The sequence below is a fragment of the Aotus nancymaae genome, unplaced genomic scaffold, assembly GCF_030222135.1.
Source record: "Aotus nancymaae isolate 86718 unplaced genomic scaffold, 86718_ANA_hifiasm-v0.15.2.pri h1tg000040l, whole genome shotgun sequence".
In the NCBI taxonomy this organism is placed as follows: domain Eukaryota; kingdom Metazoa; phylum Chordata; class Mammalia; order Primates; family Aotidae; genus Aotus; species Aotus nancymaae.
The window spans coordinates 86966636-86987229 of NW_026988454.1; the positions used below are offsets into that span (position 1 = coordinate 86966636).

At 36.3% G+C, this 20594-nt stretch overlaps 2 protein-coding genes across 3 annotated transcripts in view; one reads left to right on the forward strand and one right to left on the reverse strand.

Moving 5' to 3' along the window:
• SH3BGRL2 (SH3 domain binding glutamate rich protein like 2) overlaps window positions 1–20594 on the reverse strand; it is a 287777-nt gene that overhangs the window by 154348 nt on the left and 112835 nt on the right.
• Window positions 4532–20594, forward strand: part of LCA5 (lebercilin LCA5) — an 85664-nt gene continuing 69601 nt past the window's right edge. Inside the window, exons 1-2 of one of the 3 annotated variants that reach the window (XM_012471792.2) lie at window positions 4532–4796; window positions 19542–19919. In XM_012471792.2, coding sequence (XP_012327215.1) covers window positions 19730–19919 — 190 coding nt within the window. In that variant the 5' untranslated portion in view covers window positions 4532–4796; window positions 19542–19729. The remainder of the gene's footprint in view (window positions 4797–19541; window positions 19920–20594) is intronic. The other 2 variants (XM_064360899.1, XM_064360898.1) reach the window with 2 other exon arrangements.

Sequence of the window (20594 nt, forward strand, 5' to 3'; positions counted from 1 at the left end):
TGGGAAATGTAGTTTGTCGAGTCCTAGCTCCTGTACCTTAAAGCAGAATATAGAAAAGGCAAACTAGGATCTGAGAAACAAAAGGCATATAGTTCAGCTTTGGCACTGGTCTAAGTGGTGGTACTTAGTGACTTTGCGATGGCCACCAGCAGAAGTTGCTGGGTCCTAGAGAGAAGAGGGATAAACTGTTGCCTGGCAGAGCGGTGGTCCTGGTATCTTGCCTACTGGGATGACCAGTAGAGGTAGACATGTTTATGAGATACTCTCTGGGAAGTCCCAGAAATTACTGGCCACAGTAATTATTAATAAGTGGGGAAGTCTTTGTGGAGGTAGGGGGAGGTACTATAAAGCAGAGGCAGTCAAAAAATAACAAAATTTGGTTAATCTCATCTATATTTACAGACTGGGGAACTTATAATTACATGAGTTTTTCTTAAATAAAATGTGAAAACAAGCCCAGCAGACTGATATATGAACCTATTTGAATAAAATTATCATCATCGCTTTTGGGGACATCTATCTGCTTTGTCCAGTATTTCTTCTTCTAGTAACAGCATTCCAGTTTTCCTTCAGAGAATCATCTCTCTCACTATTCTGAGCAAACATGAAAGATAAGGTGGCTTTATCATCCTCTTTCCCCAAGCAAACACTTGGCCACGGTAATTATAAATAAGTTCATATGCAACTGTGGGCAGTCGGAGTTAATACCAAGATTTCTGCTGGACCAATCAGAAAAGAGATATTCTTTTTCCATTGGGGTTGCTAGGTAAATAGAATGTAAATCTGGAGCATTCAGCCATAGCTGGGAGGAAAAGCCTGCCTTAAATAAGGCTGACACATAGAAAAGTACATCCAAAAGACAAGAAAAAATTTTAATGACATTGAGCACTTGAATCCAACCATATGTGGACCTAGGCCTACTAGATTTTTCTATTATAAAAGCCAATACATTCTTTTTTCAAAGCCATTGAAAAATTGAGGTAAAATTTACATATAGTGAAAAGCACATATATTTTAATGAGTTTTGATAAAGGAAACTCTCTCTTTTTTTATTTTTTTATTTTTTGAGACTGAGTCTCGCTCTGCTGCCCAGGCTGGAGTGCAGTGATGTGATCTCAGCTCACTGCAATCTTCACCTCCTGGGTTCAAGTAATTCTCCTGCCTCAGTCTCCTGTGTAGCTGGGACTACAGGCATGCACCACTAGGTCCAGCTAATTTTGTATTTTTAGTAGAGACGGGGTCTTACCATGTTGAACCAGGCTGGTCTCAAACTCCTAACCTCAAGTGATTTGCCTGCTTCGGCCTCCCAAAGTGCTGGGATTACAGGCATGAGCCACTATGCCCAGCTGGAAACTCTCTTTAACTACCATGTCAGTCAAACCGCATATTCACACCACTTCAAAAACAACTTTCAGTCTCTTCCACTCAATTCTACCTCCAACCCCACAGTCAACACAGTCAATAAATATTCTAATTTTTGCCAGTTTAGATGAATTTTGCCTGTTTTTGAATCACTTGTTAATGGAAGTATACAGAATATATTCTTTTGTGTCTGACTTCTTTTGATCAATATTGTCTAGAAATATTCATCCGTGTTGATCAGTAGTTCATTGTATTGATGACCAGTATTATGTTGCAAAGATATACAAATTTTTACAAACATCTCAACAGTTTCATTTCTTTCTCTATTAACAACAACAAAAAACCTTGTACATTTCATCAAGCGATCAAAAACTTTATCCTTTAAACACAGCAATAGTCAAAGGCTCTTAGCTTTTTGTACTGCAAAAGTGAATATTAATAACAATCAGAATGGACTACATTTGTTCTCATAAGAACAGCCCACTTTCTAGGTCTGCAATTATACTGATGCTTACACCCAAGTCAACCAAGCCATTCAATTTCTCTTAAACATGTAGCATATTAGATACTGTTTCAAATTTAATATTATATGCTAAAACCTATTTACCTGGAATCTATTAATAAATTTAAAATATGACACCATGAAGTTAGACATAAAATTGTTGAATTTTTGTTATGTATCATGTTTATGTAAAACACATAAAATTGTGACAGTGCTTTTCTTTTTTTGTAGAATGGTATGATATGGACAACTGAACTTTAGGTAAGGGTAATTATACTTGTGTGCTTTCCAAGATACTATATATAGCATGTGCCCCCTTTACAAATTATGGTTATCATAATTTCTCTGCCTACAGTTAGAGAGTCTATTTATCTACCTATTACGTTTTTTGAAACTTCTAACAAACCATTCAAATTCTACACTAGTTTCCCCAAAAGGAAAATGAGAATAATCCTACCAGTAAGCATTTGTGGTAATATTTTAATTGCATTATATCATCTATATCATTGCCAAATAGCAGTGAAGAAGCCAATCAAAGTCCTGCAGAAAATGAACATTCACTTAGCAATATAGCAAACCTGAGCATATTGCAATATGAATGGAAGAAGCCTAGGAATATTAAAAATAAAACTCCAAAGGGCTTAATGACCATTGGTAGAATTTATTTCATAAGTAAAATCTTTAAAAACAAAAAAGAGTCTGATTTCTGTTTATACTTTCAAGCGGCAGAAATATAAATGTTGTTTTGTTAACTTTGTTTCCTTTATTTCTGAAAAGCAGAATCCTGTGTGGTAGTGAAATAAAATGTCAAATGGTATCTTAGAAAATTCTAGCCCTATCAAAAATAATATTAAAACCATGTAATATCATAAAACTTTTAAAACTGTTTTCTCATATTTTGGTGTAACCTTTTAAAATAGTAATTATATTAGTTTTTATTTCTCTAAATTTATAAATTTTTTGGTCTTTTTTCAAGGTCAAATTGATAGCCACTGTTATTTTGAATATGAGACGGTGAATAAAATTGCACACTATAAGAATCCAGAGAATATGTTACAAACAACTAGACAATTTTTTGGATTCTCCACAGTTTTAAATATTTTCTTGCTTACCAATAACTTCTTAACCTGTAGGTGAAACACACTAAAGGCATTAAATCTGAAACCTCGAAATTTGGAAGCAGACCTAAGCTTGTACTCTGGCATTACCACTTCCTACTTTATTATTTTGTGGTAGATACTTTAACCTCTCTGAATCTGCTTTCTCAAGTATAAACAATGAATAACAATACCTGTCTAGAGTCATGAGTGAAGATGGAATGAGATTACACTGCCTGGATCATTCTGAGTGCTGAATAAATGGTGGTTTCATTCTCAGCTGTCCTCCAGCAATCCGGATTTGACCTCCTGTGACAGACATTTGCTTGTCCACGTAAATACGGCATGCTTCTTGATTCTTCCTAACAACTTCCTTTATAAATAATCCACCCATACATTTACATGTTAACTCTAAAAGAGTCCATAATAACCAGTGAGCTCTTTTAACAAAGTGTCAGCAGAGATAAATTAAAGAATGATGAAGTAATTCAGTGCAATTTAGGGATTACTCATCTTATTTTCACTAACAGATGACTGCCATCTTGTTCAGATATATTTCGCATTCAGAAAGGTATATTTAATCACAATATTGTTTGAGTGGGTTAGTCTGTAACTTGAAGTAAAAAATATTGACAGGATAAAATGAAAGCTTTGAAACAGTGCAAAGCTGGAAAAACGAGGTTAAGCGAGAAGTAGGAATTACCAATCTTCATGGTAAGAAGATTCATTAGAAGCATTTGCCTTCAAAAATTAGATTCTCTACAGAATGGTGGTAAAGGCCAGAGAGACGAGAACAGCCAGAGTAAGTGTTAAACTACCTTGATAATCATGGCTTGGGGCAGCTTAAAACCTCACGAAAGAGGATTTTTTTGTTTTTTTTACCTTCCCTGTCTCCCCCAATTAATGCCATTTTTAAAGGCGAAAATATGTCACACATCACTTCTCAATAGGCTACTGACTTGCTCCTCCAAACGTTCCTTAAAAAAAAAAAAAAAAAAAATTCTGTGTGCAAGTATTTCAGATGCCATTCCATCCCAAACCAGTTCCAAAACCTAAAAATCACTTTCAAGCCAAATTCACGGCTCGTTGGTGATTCATGGCCAGGATCTCGAGGCAGGAACATGAGTGCACTCACCCCGCATCCTCCTGAATCAGCCATATTCGGTAAGAAGACCAAGAAGCACTATCCTTTTGTTTAGAATTTAAAAACAACCCCAAGGAAATAGAAGCAATTAAGTGTTTTATGTTAAGCAGTCTCCAATTTTACAATTCATTTTATGAACCCTGTTTCCCCTCCACCCGCGTCCTTCTCAGAGCCCGCGAAGCTCAGCAGTCGCGCTTCGCGCCGCTTAGCCCACCACAGCTCGGCGCGCTCCACGCTTCGCCTCAACCAACTTCCCTATTTGGGATCTCCGTCACGGCTAGAGCGGTCGGCCAATAGAGGCCTTCTCCCGCACTCTTCGTTCCGCCTTCCAATTCCACTGAAGCCAATAAAAAGGGCCGTCTGGAGACAGAGGCCAATGGGAGCTCGGGTAGAGTCATCATGATTGGCTGCGGTCCCTTCGTAGTGCAGTCTGGGCCTCCGCCTCGGTTACCCTGGAGCCCAGGTTGCCGCCGCAGCTACCTAGGAGTCGCGGTCTGGCCCCTGTCCCATCCCTGTGTTCAAACTTCACGCACGCCGGCAACCTCGGCACCCTCCCTGCAGCTTCCGCAGGAGCCAGGCACCCCTGTTCGGCGGTCTGACGCCGAGGCCCCAGCCAGGAGTTCGTTTCTGAGAGGGAAAGCAAGGAGGCTGGACGCCGCTTCGGTTCTACGGAAGACCCGGCGGGTTGGAGGTGGGCTTGGGGATTGTCGTGGAGACGGCAGGGGTGGTGGAGGTGCGAGGTGAGGCTAGGGTCAAGCGTCGGGGAGCTGGCGAAGGGGCGTTCGTGGATGGGGCCTCCAGGTGGTTCTTAAAGCAGGGAAGATGAAGGGATTAGGGATTGGGAGGATTTAGGGACCGTGAAGAGAAGGAAGACCTAGGAAAATGAGGGAAGAGGTCGGCTCCTGAGAGTCCCGAGGACTGGGTTGATTGGCACTGCGAGGACTGGGAAGTTAGAGGAGAGGAGCTGGGAAAGGGTTATTTACTTCCTTGGACCGGGAAGAGAAGGAAGGAGCACAGTGCAGGCGGATCTAGAGAAGGGGTTAAGAGTTACTAAAACAAACAAAACAAAAACCTTAGAGACTCAAGACTGGAGAGGAGGGGCAGGGCCAAGGGCCAAGATGGGAAAGGCGGCTTTGGTAGCTCTGGGATAATAATAGATGTGTTATTAATAAGACTGTGATTAGAGTGGAAAGCCGTAATTGTCCAGGCTGTGAAATTTCTACACCTCTTTCAAGGATGGGATGGGATGAGAGGAGTAAAGATGGTTAGAAAAAAAAAAAAGTGCCTTTTTGGCACACTTGAGTTGGATTGGGTACTGAGATACACGATATTTTATGTTAAGTAGACGGCAAGATAGTGTTTAACAGTGAAGAGCCCTGGTCTAGTTCATCTGATAGAAACCCCTTTTTTGTTCACTTTGTTCTTTGGAAAGTATATTTGGGTACATACATATTTATACCCGTCCTTTATCTTCAGGTTAAGAACTTGGATTACAGATCTCTATGGAATCAAAAGTCATCATTTAAATTATTTTTTAGCGAGGAGGAATGGCTATATGTTTTTTAGAATGGTAAAACTGAAGCTTCCAGTTCTTTACCCATTCCCTCTTTCTTTTGCATGGTTATTTTAATCTGTTTTCCCAGTTGTTCCACATTTAAATTCTCTATTACCATTTTAAATATTTCACTTTGTGATTTGCTGCATGTTAGCTAGTATGTTTGTCCAAATAAGTTATAGGAAGTAATAGTTATTTGATTCTCTTAAGTTGACAAAGTGTCATTTTAATTATCAAAAAATAATTTGTGACTTTGGAAAGGAGATTTTTCTTTTGTCAGTCACATCTCTTCTGTGAAACATATTGTGGAAGTATAATTCTGTAGGACACAATGGAAGCCCATTAAAATAAAGATGCTACCCTTCTGGATTCTTCTTCTGCCTGTCATTCTTCAACTCCTTTGTGGGATCTGCTTCCTCTGCCCATCATATTTCATATTGTTTTTCCCCATAATCCAGTCTTCTGTCTTCTTTTTTACTCTGTGTTCTTGGCTTTGTCCATCCTCTCCGTTGGCTTACACTATTTGTGTTTTATTAACACTCTCCCAGTTTTTCATTTCTAGCCTGGAACTTTTGATCTTTCCCTGCCAAAGCTGTCCTTACTGAATACCACATTCTCCTAATTGTGCAAGCCCCAGAACTTTGGAATTTACTCAAGTTCTTCTCTATTCCCAGACTTCATATTTAATCTGTCAGCAAGTATAGTTTATCTTTCTTGAAAAACATTTCTGGAATCAATTCTGTACTCTATCTCTAGTTATGCTACCTTCAAAACGTTGTCAGTGATTATCAAGACCAATTGATATTCTTCCTCCAGCTTTCCTGTTCTCCAATTCTTGGATTGGAGATGGATCCTTGCAAATGCCAGGTCTGATAATCTTTTTTTTTTTTTTTGAGACGCAGTCTTGCTCTGTCACCAGGCTGGAGTGCAATGGCACGATCTCGGCTCACTGCAAGCTCCACCTCCCGGGTCCCGGTTCAAGCAATTCTCTTGCCTCAGCCTCCCAAGTAGCTGCGACTACAGGCACGCACCACCATGCCCAGCTAATTTTTTTTATCTTCTTAGTAGAAATGGGATTTCACCACATTGGTCAGGATGGTCTCAATCTTCTGACCTTGTGATCCACCCGCCTCACCCTTCCAAAGTGCTGGGATTACAGGCATGGATCACCGCACCCGGCCAGGTGTGATAATATTAACCCTACTGAAGAGCCTTGGTTTCCAACCAACTTATTAATATGACATAGAGATTCTTCTTGTGATATTATCTTCCACCTGATCCAGTCCCACTTATTATTACTTTAGCACTACTCCCCAGCCAATGCCATCCTTTTAAGCTGGCATTGTCCATTTGGAATATAATGTGAACCATATACATTTTTTCAGTAGCCACACAATAAAATACAAACAGGTGAAATTAATTTTAATATATTTTTTAACCACATATATCCAAAATATTACTTAGCATATATCAAATATAAGAAAGATTATAGAAGAGCTGTTTTGTATTCTGTTTTATGTGCTAAGTTTTCAAAATACCACATTTATTTTACACTTACTACATATGCCAATTCTGTATAGCTACATTTTAGGTGCTCAGGAGCAGCTGTGTTGGACAGCACAGTTGTAAAGTGTTTGCAGTTTGGTGATATGCCGTGCTTATCTAATGCCTTTTACTTTTGCGCATGCTGCATCCTCTTATTGAAACAGGGTCGTACTTCACTGTCTTTTTTTTCTGACCTCATTTGCCACCCCACTTTTCAAACACACAGGCATGAAATTATAATTGTGCTTAACTTCTGCTAATATTGTAAGACTCACTTTAGGCATTATCTCCTCTAGAAACCTTATGAAACTCCCTCTGTCCTCTAATCTTAGTTCTGAGTTTATCAAGCTTCCTCTGCTTCCTTTTATCATTAGTACTTATAGTCTGTCACATTATTTTTTTTTTCCTCTTGGTTGGGAATTACTTAACAGTAAGGAATCAGTTGTGTTCTACTCATTTTTGTATTTTCAGCTCCATCTATAATTTAGTGCCTGACAGTAGGTGTTCAGTAAAATGTCTTATAAATAAATGAATGAATATACATTTTGTGATGTTTTCATTTGACTGACTAAACTTTGGGAATATATACTGTACTTAAGATGCTTTAATTTGACCCATTGTTTCAAAATGTTTAAAATAAGCTGATTGTGTCTTACATTTTATGTGTAGCATTTATTGTGATCTGACTGATCATATTTCATCATACTTTAAATCCAAACTTTATTGTTTTATTTTTAACTAAAAATAGTTTGATTTTTAAGCAAGATTATGCAAATAAGTAGTAGTATAAGGAAAATGCTTAAAAATATGTGGGCACATGTATTAGAGGAGTGGAGAAACTTTACTTCATTTTGTTTCTTAATCTTTTCTTGTTTGTGGAAGAGAAGCGGTTGCAGTTTTAGTTGCAGTTTTTATAGAAAACTGCAACCGCTTCTCTTCCACAAATGAAAAAAACCAAATGTAGCAATGTGGTTTTTACTTTTATCTCATCTTTAGCTGCTTTTGTTGGGAGGAGGAGAAATGTCCTTATTTATATCTTTCTACGCTTAAGTTTATTTTCATTGTATTTGCCTAGTTGTCTGTTGTGTGAACTCTTGCTGGCAGCAAAGGTGGCCGGTCAGCAATGTTTTATACAAAGAAGCTGACCTCAGGGATGTGTCAGGAAATTAACAGTTCGTTGCTTTTTATAGTTTTTCCTTAAAACTAAGCTCCTTAGAGTCACATGAATTAGATGATCTTTTATATACAATGTACTCTATAGCAAACATTCATTTTCTGATTTGTAATCGGAGATAAAAGCAACTTCTAGCACTCAAGGATTTTTAGGTTATGTTTTTGTTTTTTTGTTTTTTTTTTTGACTGTTTATGTGTAGTCTATATTGTACAGGACTTTTTATTTTTTTTTTTTAAAGGAGAATTTACTTTTGGATGAACAATGTCAAGTGTTAGATTTGGTAGCTTTCTATTATTGCTGTAGTAGTGCTTTTAGCCATCTTTAGGAAATAATTCTTAGGAATTGAAATCGGGAAAGAAATACTGTTTTCCTTTTTTTGCTTTTATCTAGCTAATTCTTTCATTATCACTGAGAGGGAACTAATGAGATACATACAACTACCCCTCACTCCCCCACCCCCCTCCAACAAACAGCTGTAATTGATTCATTCTTGCTTTAAATTAGTTGCAGAACTACACTTGGAATATAAATCTTCAGTGTTCTGTTCATCTAAGATCACTTTTTTCCTTAAAGAAAAAGAATAATTATATTCACTCAGTAGTAGTATGACTACATTACATTAGTCAAACAGAAATTATTGTTGTAACTGCAGGTGAAATGTATTTTGTTTGAAGTCTTATTAGGTTATCTCAGTTATTTAAAATTAACCTAGAAAAAATATATTTCAACTTTATAATAGCAGTGACTCTGAGCAAAACATTTTGATTTGCTAAATTTTCCCTCTTAGGAATTTTAGAGATTTAAGTAATTCTTAGGCAATTATTTTGAAAGAGGGAAAATTTAACATTTTCTTTAAAACAAAAAGAAAAATTTTATAAAACAAAACTTAATATTCTATTTGAAATAACATTGCAGTCATTTCACAAATAATGAATGGTGGTGTGTTTACTGTAGTGAAGTAAACAGACAAAATTTCTGTTCTCACTGGTCTTATATTTAGTAGGAGAGGTGAGACAATAAATGTAAGATTATTTCCAGTACTAACAAGGTTTATGAAGAAAATAAAGCAGAGTAATAGGATAGAGTGACTGGTCTCACTTTAATAGACATTGTCAGGGAGCCATTTTTGAGAAGGTGACATTCATGCTGAGTAAAGAAAGAAGAGAAGGAACCACTTTTGTGAAGTTCTAGTTAGTGCAGCAAGTACTAAGGCTGTTGGCAACAATCTTATATGTTGAAGGCACAAAAGAAGACTAGTTTGCCTGAAAAAGGAGATTTGAAAGGAAGAGTGATGTAAAGATGGAGAAGTAGACAGAAGGGCTAGACCTTGTATGAGCTTGCAAACCTGGTAAAGGACTCTGATGGCCATAGGAGACCATTGAAGTATATTAAGCAGGAGAGCAGTACTGGTCTGATCTCTGTTTTAAGTTGCCTTTTCTCACTGCTGTGTGAAGAACTGACTATGGGGAAGCAAGGATGAAAGTGGAGTGTCAGTTAGGAGGTTATTGCAGAAGTCCTACAGAGAAAACATGGATATGGACTAGACTCACATGACTTAACTAGGGCAGTAGCAGTGTGGATGGTAAGAAATGGTCAGATCTGGACTATGGTGTGGAGATTAAAATGTCTGGTATTACATATGATTTGGATGAGGGATGTAGGAAGAAGGAATCCAGGACAATCTTTAGATTTGTGACATAAGTAATTTAGTGGATGGACTTACCGTTTAATGAGATCAGAAACATAGGAAAGAGTTGAGATGGAAAGGGACAAATAATGATTTCATTTTGGACATGTAAATTTGAAATGATTTTTAAATATCCGAATAGAATTGTCAAGTAGGAAGGTGAATATATGAATGGGAAGTCAGGGTAGATGAAGTCTAGATGAGACCACCTAAGGAGAGAGTGTAAATAAAGAGGTCCAACATGTGTTGCCCTGTGTTTTCCAACATTTAGAGATCAGGAAAAGGAGGCAGATTCACAAAGGAGACTGAAAGGAGACAGCCAGTGAGGTAGTAAGCAAATCAGGAAAATACATCACTATGGACAAGCAAGTAAGAAAAGAGAATGCTTTAGGAGGGAAGGAATGGTTGGTTATATCAAACACTGCTGTGAGGTTAAGGACCAGTAGAATAGAAAATTGGCTGATGGTGGGAGGGGGTGTGCAAAAGAGGAAATAAGAAACTTGGCTGATGGATTTAGGAAGATGACTGTCATTGGTGATCTTGACAGAAGCTGTTTCAGTGGAGTGGTGGGGATGAAAACCTGACTATTGTGGGTTCAAAAGGAAATACTTGGAAAAGAAGTGGTGATAGCATTCTAGGTTATAGATTACTCTTCAAAAAATTAATGGAAAATTGGAGTCGAGAAATTGGGTTTAGATGCAACAGAACATGGAATCAAGCATCAGCTTCATTAGCGCCTCTTCATTGATAGGAATGATCCTGTAGAGAGGGCACAATTGCAGAAGCACAATCCTTGACATTGAGAGATAGTATGGTAAAGAAGATAAGGAGCAGAAATGCTTCTTCAGTTTTAGCAGAGTTGAGAGGGCAAAGAGGATGGGCTAGATACAGGTGGAAGTGACTTCAAAGATGAGGTAGTTATCATCTGAATGTTACGGAAATATTGAATAGGTCACTCAATAGAATAGGTCAAACAGTCAGTATAGTTTGTTTCAAGTTTTACTAACTGAGCTTTGTGACCTTAGCTCAGTTGTGAACTTGGGTTAAGTCATTTTGTTTTTCTGAGCCTCAGTTCCCTTAATCTTTGCAAAGTAAAGAGTGGTTTTCTAGGGTCCTGTCCAGTGGTAAATTGTTATGTAATCTTGTTAAGCTATAGTAGTTTTTATTGCTTTATGCTTTTTTTTTTTTTTTTTTTTGAGACGGAGTTTTGCTCTTGTTGCCCAGGCTGGAGTGCAATGGCGCAATCTTGGCTCACCGCAGCCTTTGCCTCGTGGGTTCAAGCAATTCTCCTGCCTCAGCCTCCTGAGTAGCTGGGATTACAGGCACGCGCCACCACGCCCAGCTAATTATTCTATTTTTTAAGTAGAGACGGGGTTTCACCATGTTGGCCAGGATGGTCTCTGTCTCCTGACCTTGTGATTTGCCCGCCTCAGCCTCCCAAAGTGCTAGGATTACAGGCATGAGCCACTGCGCCTTGCCTAGTGATACACTTTTTGAGAGTTTGATTTATTTTTGTCTTTCCAGAGGAAGGAGGATGCCAAGGGGTGTGATAATTCCATTTAATTGTAAACCTTCCATAATTCTCTTTAACACCCTTGAGGTAAAGTGGTTCCCATTGTCTGAATTAATATTTTCCACCAGGCCAAATCTAGGTACAGTTGGTTTTCATATTACTTTGACCACATTCCCAGTGGTGGCTATTGGAAGGGAAAAGGCTTCTACCCAGCCGGAAAGGTGATTTACGATTACCAGTCTTCCTATTTTGGGCATTTCTGTGTAATTTACGTGAATGCTTTGAAATGGTCTTAGTTTAGGAGGTCTTCCTTCCATGGCCTGTTTTCTTACTTTCTTTTTTTTGGAGATGGAGCCTTGCTCTGTTGCCCAGGTTGGAGTGCCGTGGCATGATCTTGGCTCCCTGCAACCTCCGCCTCCTGGGTTCAAACAGTTATTCCCCTGCTTCAGCCTCCTGAGTAGCTAGGACTACAGGCGCATGCCATCATGCCAGGTTAATGTTTGTATTTTTATTAGAGATGGGGTTTTACATTATTGGCCAGGCTGGTCTCGAACTCCTGACCTCATGATCCCCCTGCCTCACCTCCCAAAGTGCTGGGTTTATAGGCATTCAGCCACCACACCTAGCCTGGTGGCCTGTGTTCTAATCACCTTTTTGTTGATCCTTTTGACAGTTATACAACTTCCACATACTTGTTTAGTGAGGGTATAAATACCTAGACACCCATAATTCTAGACACCCATAAGTATGGCATCACACAGAGCCTGGAGTGCCCAGTGACTCCCTTATTAAAGGTTTTACTCACACTAGCTCTCACATTGTCCACCATTATCTTGGCTGTCTATTCTGGCTTTGTGCCTCCTGCTGCCCCTATTCCTGCAGCTGCACTCCCTGGCCTGCAAGGCCACTTCTTAGTTACAAAGTTAACTTTCACAAGGCCTTGCCCTACTGAGCCCTCCAGATTTAATCCGGAGTATTTCCTCATTTGATCTCTGAGCCTCTGTAGTAATGCAGAGGGAGTTTCCTCTTTTTCTTATTGAATTTCGAATGCCTTTGAGACGTTTTGTGTCCTAGGAGTGGACTCTTTAATCCTTTTAATTATTAGTTTCCTAAGATCCTGCATTTGGGTCCGGTCCCTGGGATTATTATTCCAGATGGAATTGACGCTTGGAAATTTTTGTTTGGCTGGCAAGACTTTTTGCCTGGGAGGGTGTTGCCTCTCCCAGATGCTTATGACCACTTTCCTCATTATTCTGCTTTCTTCTCCTGTGTACAGGATATTTATGATAGACATTATTTAGCCTAGGTGTAAAAACTGGGTCCTAGGAATTGGTCTAGCTGGTCTGCTAAACCGAAGGGATTTCCTTGGAGTGGTTTCGTTTCCTTTTTTTTCCCTCTCTTTTTTAGTATAAGTGGTCAACTAAAAATTATCTTTAAAGAAATAAAACCAGAAGTATGTAAATAAAAAACCCAAGATAAGCAGAAAAGCCAACACCATATGAAGTAGCGGTAATTCTTGGATCAGAAGAGACTTTAAACAGAAAATGTCTGTGTAATCTCAGAGAAAAAAAATATTTACCTCGGTAATGCAAGAACAGAATAATTGTTTTAAAAATCAGAACAAGAAAATTCTTGAAGATATTGGCATCATGTTTTAAATGATGGTTTAGAAGATAAATTGAATAAAACTCTTCGAAAATAGAACAAAAAAAGAGCAGGCTTATTTAGGATAAATTTCAAAAAAAAAAGGAAAAAAAGGTTAATTATCTGAAAAGCAATATAAGAAAACCTCTGGTGCTTAAAGATACAGATTTCCAGATTGAAAGGAAGAGGAGGAGAAAGGGTCCCAGCACAGTGGAAAAGACTCACTTGTATTCATATTCTTGTGAAATTTCAGTATAACAAGGGGGAAGACCCTAAAAGCCCCTTGGGGAGTGAAAAAAAGAAAAAGATAACCTATAAAGGAATAAATATCTGATGAGTATAACTAGACTGTAAATTCCCTAAAGGCAGGGAATTTTTGTTCATTACTGTTACATAGAGCTCAAGAAATATATTTTGAATAAAAGAATGACTACAGCGTATGTCTCACAAACAATGCTGAGGGTTTAAAAGATAGTGAAGCAGTGTCTTCAAAATTCTGAGAGAAAATAACCTAGAATTTGGAACTATGAAAAGTAACAAGTGTGAGGTAAAATAAGGATGTTGTCAAGCATGCATGGGCTTCGAACATTTACTTCCTAAACCACAAACTGTTTGTCAAGAAGTCATATAAGGGTATGGACCAGTAAAATGATGATGGAAACTAATAGAGATGATGTGGTCTAAATGAAATAGTGTATTAACTCAGGAATTCAGTAAAAGTAATTCCAGAATGACAGCAGTGCAACAGGTCTAGAAAGTAGTTGGTTTAAATTAGAATAGGAAATTCAAAGAAAATGTCTTTAGGAGGAAGAATGGAATGCACCTCAGGCCACTGGTAGATTAAGAAGCTGGTAGATATTAGGGATGTAAGAAACGTTTTTTCCCTTTAATTGGAAAAAAAGAAAATTAGGGATTAAAAGAAAAAAAACCATGTATAACCAACATGTAACCATATAAAATGAAGGATGAGTTAAATCCTCATCTTTCATAGTCTAAAATTGCTACTTAAGATACAGCATACACATAAAGGTATAAGCCATTAAAATGGTTGTTCAGGGAACAGAACTTGGATAATGGGACATTTAATTTAAATAATAATATATTTATTAAAAATAAATATTTCCTTTATTTTTATGGAACTCTGGATATATGGCCGGGGAGCAGGGAGAGAACACTGTTTTGTGTATTCTTCCTCTTTGCCATAGAAAGTTGGTAGACATCTCAGATTTAGATAGGATAGATCATAGAAGCTACTTCTGCTATGCAAATGTAAACAGGAATAATCTTCATCTTTACCATTTAACCAACTTTTAATTATATTACTGGAATTTAAACTGAAAGTTGTTGACAAGGAACATCAGTTATAATTTACTGAGCATCTCATATGTATTTGAATTACTAATATAATTGTTGATATTTACCAAGTTCTTATTGTGTGTTATTGAATTATCTCATTTAACCCTCACAAGAATTCTCTAAGGTAGTTACTAGTAATATTACAATTTTACATATACAAAAATTAGACTTACATTGCAAGGTAAACTCTCCAGATTTACACAGCTAATGAGTGCTAGAACCACCCACTTGCTTGTATCATTATCCTTTTTTTAAGACAGTTTTTTTCATGTGTAAATATTTTTTCACTTGATGGTAGTGAAAAATTCAGGCTAATTTATATTTTTAATATTAGTACTTGCCATAGGAATTGTTGATTTTAGATATAATAGCTTATTTGTGTTAGAGACTGTGATTGCTAGAGACTCATACATCACAAGTAAAATCAAAGATAAGTTTTTTTGCCTTTTAAAATCTTTCTTCTAAAGAAAATTTCAAACAAATACAGAATTGGAGATATTAGAATAATGAATTTAAAAGTCTTCATCAATCAGTTTACATAATCATCAACTCACAGTCAATTTTGTATAATCTCTACCCTTACCCATTTTCCTTTGGGTTATTTTAAAGCAAACCCCAGACAATTTTATTTATAAATATTTCAACATATATCTCTAAAAGATAAAGATTCTTAAAAAAAAAAACCACACTATCATTGTCTCACCTAAAACAATATAATTCCTTAATATTATTTATGTAGTCAAAGGCTGGGCGTGGTGGCGCAGGCCTGTATGGGAGCAGGCTGAGGTGGGAGGATCTGAGCCCAGGAGTTCAAGGTTGCGGCAAACCATAATCGTGTCACTGCACTTCAGTCTGGGCAACAGAGTGAAACCCTATCTCTAAGAACAATATATAAATAGTGTTTAAATTTTCTTGATTATAATTTTTTAATACAATTTATTGTAATCAAGATTGAAATACTCTCCATAGATTGCACTTGGTGGTTGTTTCTTAAGATTTTCTTATTGTGTAAATACCCTCTTCTCTCCTCTCTCTTGTACTGCTTTCAATTTTTTCATTAAAGAATCTGGTTTTTCCTGTAGAGTTTGCCACAGTCCCCATTTGTTTTGATTGCTTTCTTGTACCTCGGTCTCTCTAGTACTTTTTAGTGTCCTTTACCTTTAGAGGCTTGATTAGATTCAGATTTAGTTTTTGTGGGGAGTAGGGGAGATTACTTCAGATATTGTGTCCTAGCAGAGACACATGTTGTCTGGTTGTTACTTTTCTGTAGTGATACAGCCATTTGTGATCATTATATAGCTTCATTATTTCATTAGCAGTTGTGAAATGGCACTGGTCTAATTCTGTCATTTTAACATTTTCTTTTTTATTTGTTAAGTAGAATAATTTCATTAAGAAATACTTCCCCTTATCTAATATTTTGTTATTTTCAGATAAAACTTTTTAAGGGTATAGGCAAGATGTGTGTGTGATTTTTTTTTTCTTTTTATGTATAAATTTTTAAATTAAATGAGATGGTTCCCTAGAATCTTCCTCCAAAGGTAAATAATTAGATTTTCCTAAAGTATATCATATGAACTCAAGGATTTAAATACTTTTGATATGTTTAAATCCTTTGCTGATATAATTCGTATTAATGACAAATTTGCTTTGTCTTTGGCAAGTAGTTCCGTGAAGTTGGCTCCTGAGACCTTTTGACTGATATTCCAATCAGTAGTGTCTGATAGCTTCCTTGCTCTCTAGTATGACCAGATTGCTATATTCTTAGATTAATTTTGTATGTTTCCTCCCTCAGACATGGAATCAGGTATTTCACAAAGAACTTTAGGTTCTTTCAATGGGAAGTGGTATATAAACACTATATCTGGGTTTTAGGAATGTTCCTAGTTTTTTCCTTGTTTCTGGAATTTTTTTAGTGGACAGAGCGAAGAAGTTTTTTCAGAAAGTAAATAGATAAAAGCCATCATAAATTCATACTGACACTCTAATTCAAATTTTGAATGTCAAAGTTTTAAAACTCACATTAGTTTATATTTAATTCTTCCACGTTGAAAATTCTAGTGCCGAACTGCAATAATAATTACTCATTTGTTTTATTTCACAGTACATATGTATAAGTCTGAGAATAGCAATAGCAAAATATGGTTATTGAAATAGCTTTAAAAACTTTTTTGCACTTTTTTTTGGTCATTATATCTCACTAGGAATATAAAGTGAAGGTATGACCTGGCACAGTTGCTCGCACCTATAATCCCAGCACTTTGAGAGGCCAACGCAGGCTGATCATGAGGTCAGGAGTTTGAGACCAGCCTGATGAATATGGTGAAACCCTGTCTCTACTAAAAATACAAAAATTAGCTGGGCGTGTTGGTGCGTACCTGTAGTCTCAGCTACTCAGGAGGCTGAGGCAGAAGAATCCCTTGAACCCGGGAGGCAGAGGTTGCAGTGAGCTGAGATCGTGTCTCTGCACTCTAGCCTGGGCCATAGAATGGGACTCCATCTCAAAAAAATTAAAATAAAATAAAATAACTGAAAAAGAAAAGTCAAGGTATAGTGTTGTAAAGTCATTTGAACTGGTTAATTTGTATGGTTTTACCACCAACCATATTTGTTGTTAAGTTGATTTATCTAATTTTATTTTGATTTATGGGAATTGCTTTTCAAAAATCTAATTTCTAAAAATTGTCATTTCCAATGTTAAATTTACAAAAATTATATACAAAGAAGTCTGGCTTCTATCCCCTTCCCTAAACTGCTTCCTTCCTTTCCCTGTAGCTGTCTTGTTCAGTAAGCTAACTACCAGTACATGTGGCTTCTTAAATTAAAATTAAATAAAATTAAAAATTAGTTCTTCAGTTATACCAGCAACATTTCAAGTGCTTAATAGCCACATGTGGCCAGCTACCATCTTGAACAGCACAGATTATAGGACATTTCCATCCTGGCTGAAAGTTCTGTTGGACGACCCTACCCTAGCGAACCCATTTTATTTTTCTTAATTATTTGATTTCTTCTTCGACTTAAAAATATAAAAAATTATGTATATTACCCTTCTTCCTTGGTAAATGGTAGCATACTACATGCTTTTTTACATCTTTCTTTTCTTTGTATATCCTAGAGATTATGCCAGACTATGAACAATACACAGAGATAGTCTTCATTCCTTTAAAAGCTTCATAGTATTACGTATACTTCATCGTGTGGATGTTTATAGTTTGTAAGACCAGTTCTTGTTGGTCATTTTGATTGTTTTAGTTTTCTACCTATAATAGAGATACCATAAATCGTGCTGCCTTGTGCGTGCCTTTTCATGTTATTACTAGAAGCACTATACTTTTAATACTAATTTCATCAATGGGATTTTTGTTTTTTCTAAATTGGATTACAAAAGTAATCCAATTTCATTGTGTTAGAATAATAGAATATGTTAATGGAGAGATAAAATTATCTAAAATCATGTTGTCAAGCAGCCACAATTTTGATGTTCATCTGTTCCTTGCTTTGGAAAATGTTTTCAGTTTCTGAATTCAGATAGGAATAATAGTATTTTCAGTATTTTTTTTAATGAATATGTGTAATTGATATCATACTGTATGCACTAATTTGAAATTTTTCTTTACAATAATACTATAAATTTTCCTTAAATACAAACTTTCCATAAACATTTTCAGTAGCTTCATGATACTATGCTATATGGATTTGTACATTAATTATTCCTCAATGATTAGGCATTTAATTTGCTTCCATTAAAAGTACTGTACTACATTAAATATTGGCATGTAACTTTTCTCCTAATTTTAGGGTTTCTCCTAATTTATTGGAATCCAGAAATTGAATTATTGTACCAAAGGTTAAAGCATGATTAAAGTCATATGTATTTTTGCCAGCGTTTTTCCCAAAAACTCTATGGATCTTTTTCTGATAGCAGCTCTGGCAGCATTGAGTGTTGTTATTTTGAAAAATCTTTAATAATTTGATAGTTTAAAAATGATATTTAAGGTTATATTTCTGTGTCTATCATTTTGTTGCCTTTTTGGAGTTTTATCATGTATTTTGCTCATTTAATTTTTTTTTTTTTTTTTTTTTTGAGACGGAGTTTTGCCCCTGTCGCCCAGACTGGTGTGCAATGGTGCGATCTTGGCTTACTGCAACCTCTGCCTCCTGGGTTCAAGTGATTCTCCTGCCTCAGCCTCCCAAGTAGCTGGGATTACAGGTGCCTGTCGCCATGCCCAGCTAATTATTGTATTTTTAGTAGAGATAGTGTTTCGCCATGTTGGCCAGGCTGGTCTCGAACTCCTGACCTTAGAGGATCCACTTGCCTCGGCCTCCCAAAGTACTGAGGTTATAGGCATGAGCCACTGCACCTGGCCACCCCTTTTATTTTTACCTCATATTTTTCTCAAAGGATGATATATTTATTTATGTGTTGAAGTTGGTAACATTTTTGTTACCATTTGTTTGCAAATGTTTCTCATCAAGTATTTTATATTTTAATTTATTTTTGAAAAAATATACTTCAGTTTTACATTTTTTGTGTGGTCAATCTTGGATATTTTTCTTTATTCTTATTAGCCAGTTTGTTCTTTACTGTCACCACTACCTCCACTCTCATGCTCTCCCCACCTAAAAAAGAAAAAAACTGGTGATTTGATCATTATTATCTGTTAAAATTCAGCATTTGCCTCTAGTATAACTGTTAAAATTAAACAGAGTCAACTTCAGTTACCATTTATTCAGAAGCACTTGTATGTCAGGTACTTGTTATCTATCTAGGCTGTGACAGTCTGTTTTTTCTCCAAATGCTGTAAATAATTTATCTGTGAAAATATAGATAAATTGTAGCCTCTTTTAAAAATTGTAAGCTATATATTATTTTGCTTTTAGTGTCTTTCGTGGTAATTAACTGTGGAAATCTAACTCATGACTATATAGTAAGTCTCCTTTCCTATTCCTTAATTGCAGAGCCAAAAAGTTTATTTTCTGAATGCTAATGTGAATTGTGGTCTACAAATACATTGTGGAGAAAACAGATTGCACAAAAATGAATATTATCAGGATCTGAAGACCGTGAAAATGTTTTTCAGTACTATCATGGTCTCTGGAGAAAAGAATCTATGAAATTGTGTGAATAGAGATCATTTTTCCAAACAATGGGGGAAAGAGCAAGAAGTCCAAGTACTGATCAAGAAAGAAAGGCAGGCAAACACCATTCTTCTTATTCATCTGATTTTGAAACGACACAGTCTTCTGGCCGATCATCGCTGGTCAGTTCTTCACCTTCAAGTGTTAGGATAAAAAATGCTAAAAGACAAACTTCAGATAGCCAAGTACATCACCAAGGTAAGAATTCTTTAAAAAGAGTCTGGTGGACCTAGAAGACTCATTTTGAGTGCTTAAGGAAAACGTGTATGATGTGGTCCCTTGTTTCCCTTTTCAGTCCGCAATTTTACCACTTCCTGCCTTGCAATTCCTAGGTTTAATTTGAATTAAAATTCAAATTAATTGTGGTATACATGGAATTGGGCTGATTTGCATTTTAGATATGGGTTATATACTTGTAAGTATGTATAAATGTTGCTTTATGATACTGTTATATTCAAAGTCATAATAATATACAGAAGAAAATAACATAGTTAAGCCTTCTCATTTTGTTTTTTCTTTTTCCTAAATAAATGCTCGTCTTGGGGTTTCTGAGGTAAAGGCAAAAAAATTTATAAAACACATGTACTTTTTTGTATCTTTATTTTTTTAAAGTAGAGAAAAGCATTGATATAAAGTAGTTAAGGGATATTTTTAACAGATTGAGTAAAATTACTTACTCTAGGTAACACGTGTTGTAAAAATTCAAATTAAACCTAGGAATGGAATTGGGGCCTTTGATCTAATTTGTTTTCTTTTGAAGTGTGTTATAATCGAAACTGAATTAATCATTAGAAGTAATTTTTGTTATTAGAATGTTACTAGAATGGAAATAGGTAGTCATACGTATTTGACAAATCTCTTCATCTCAATAAA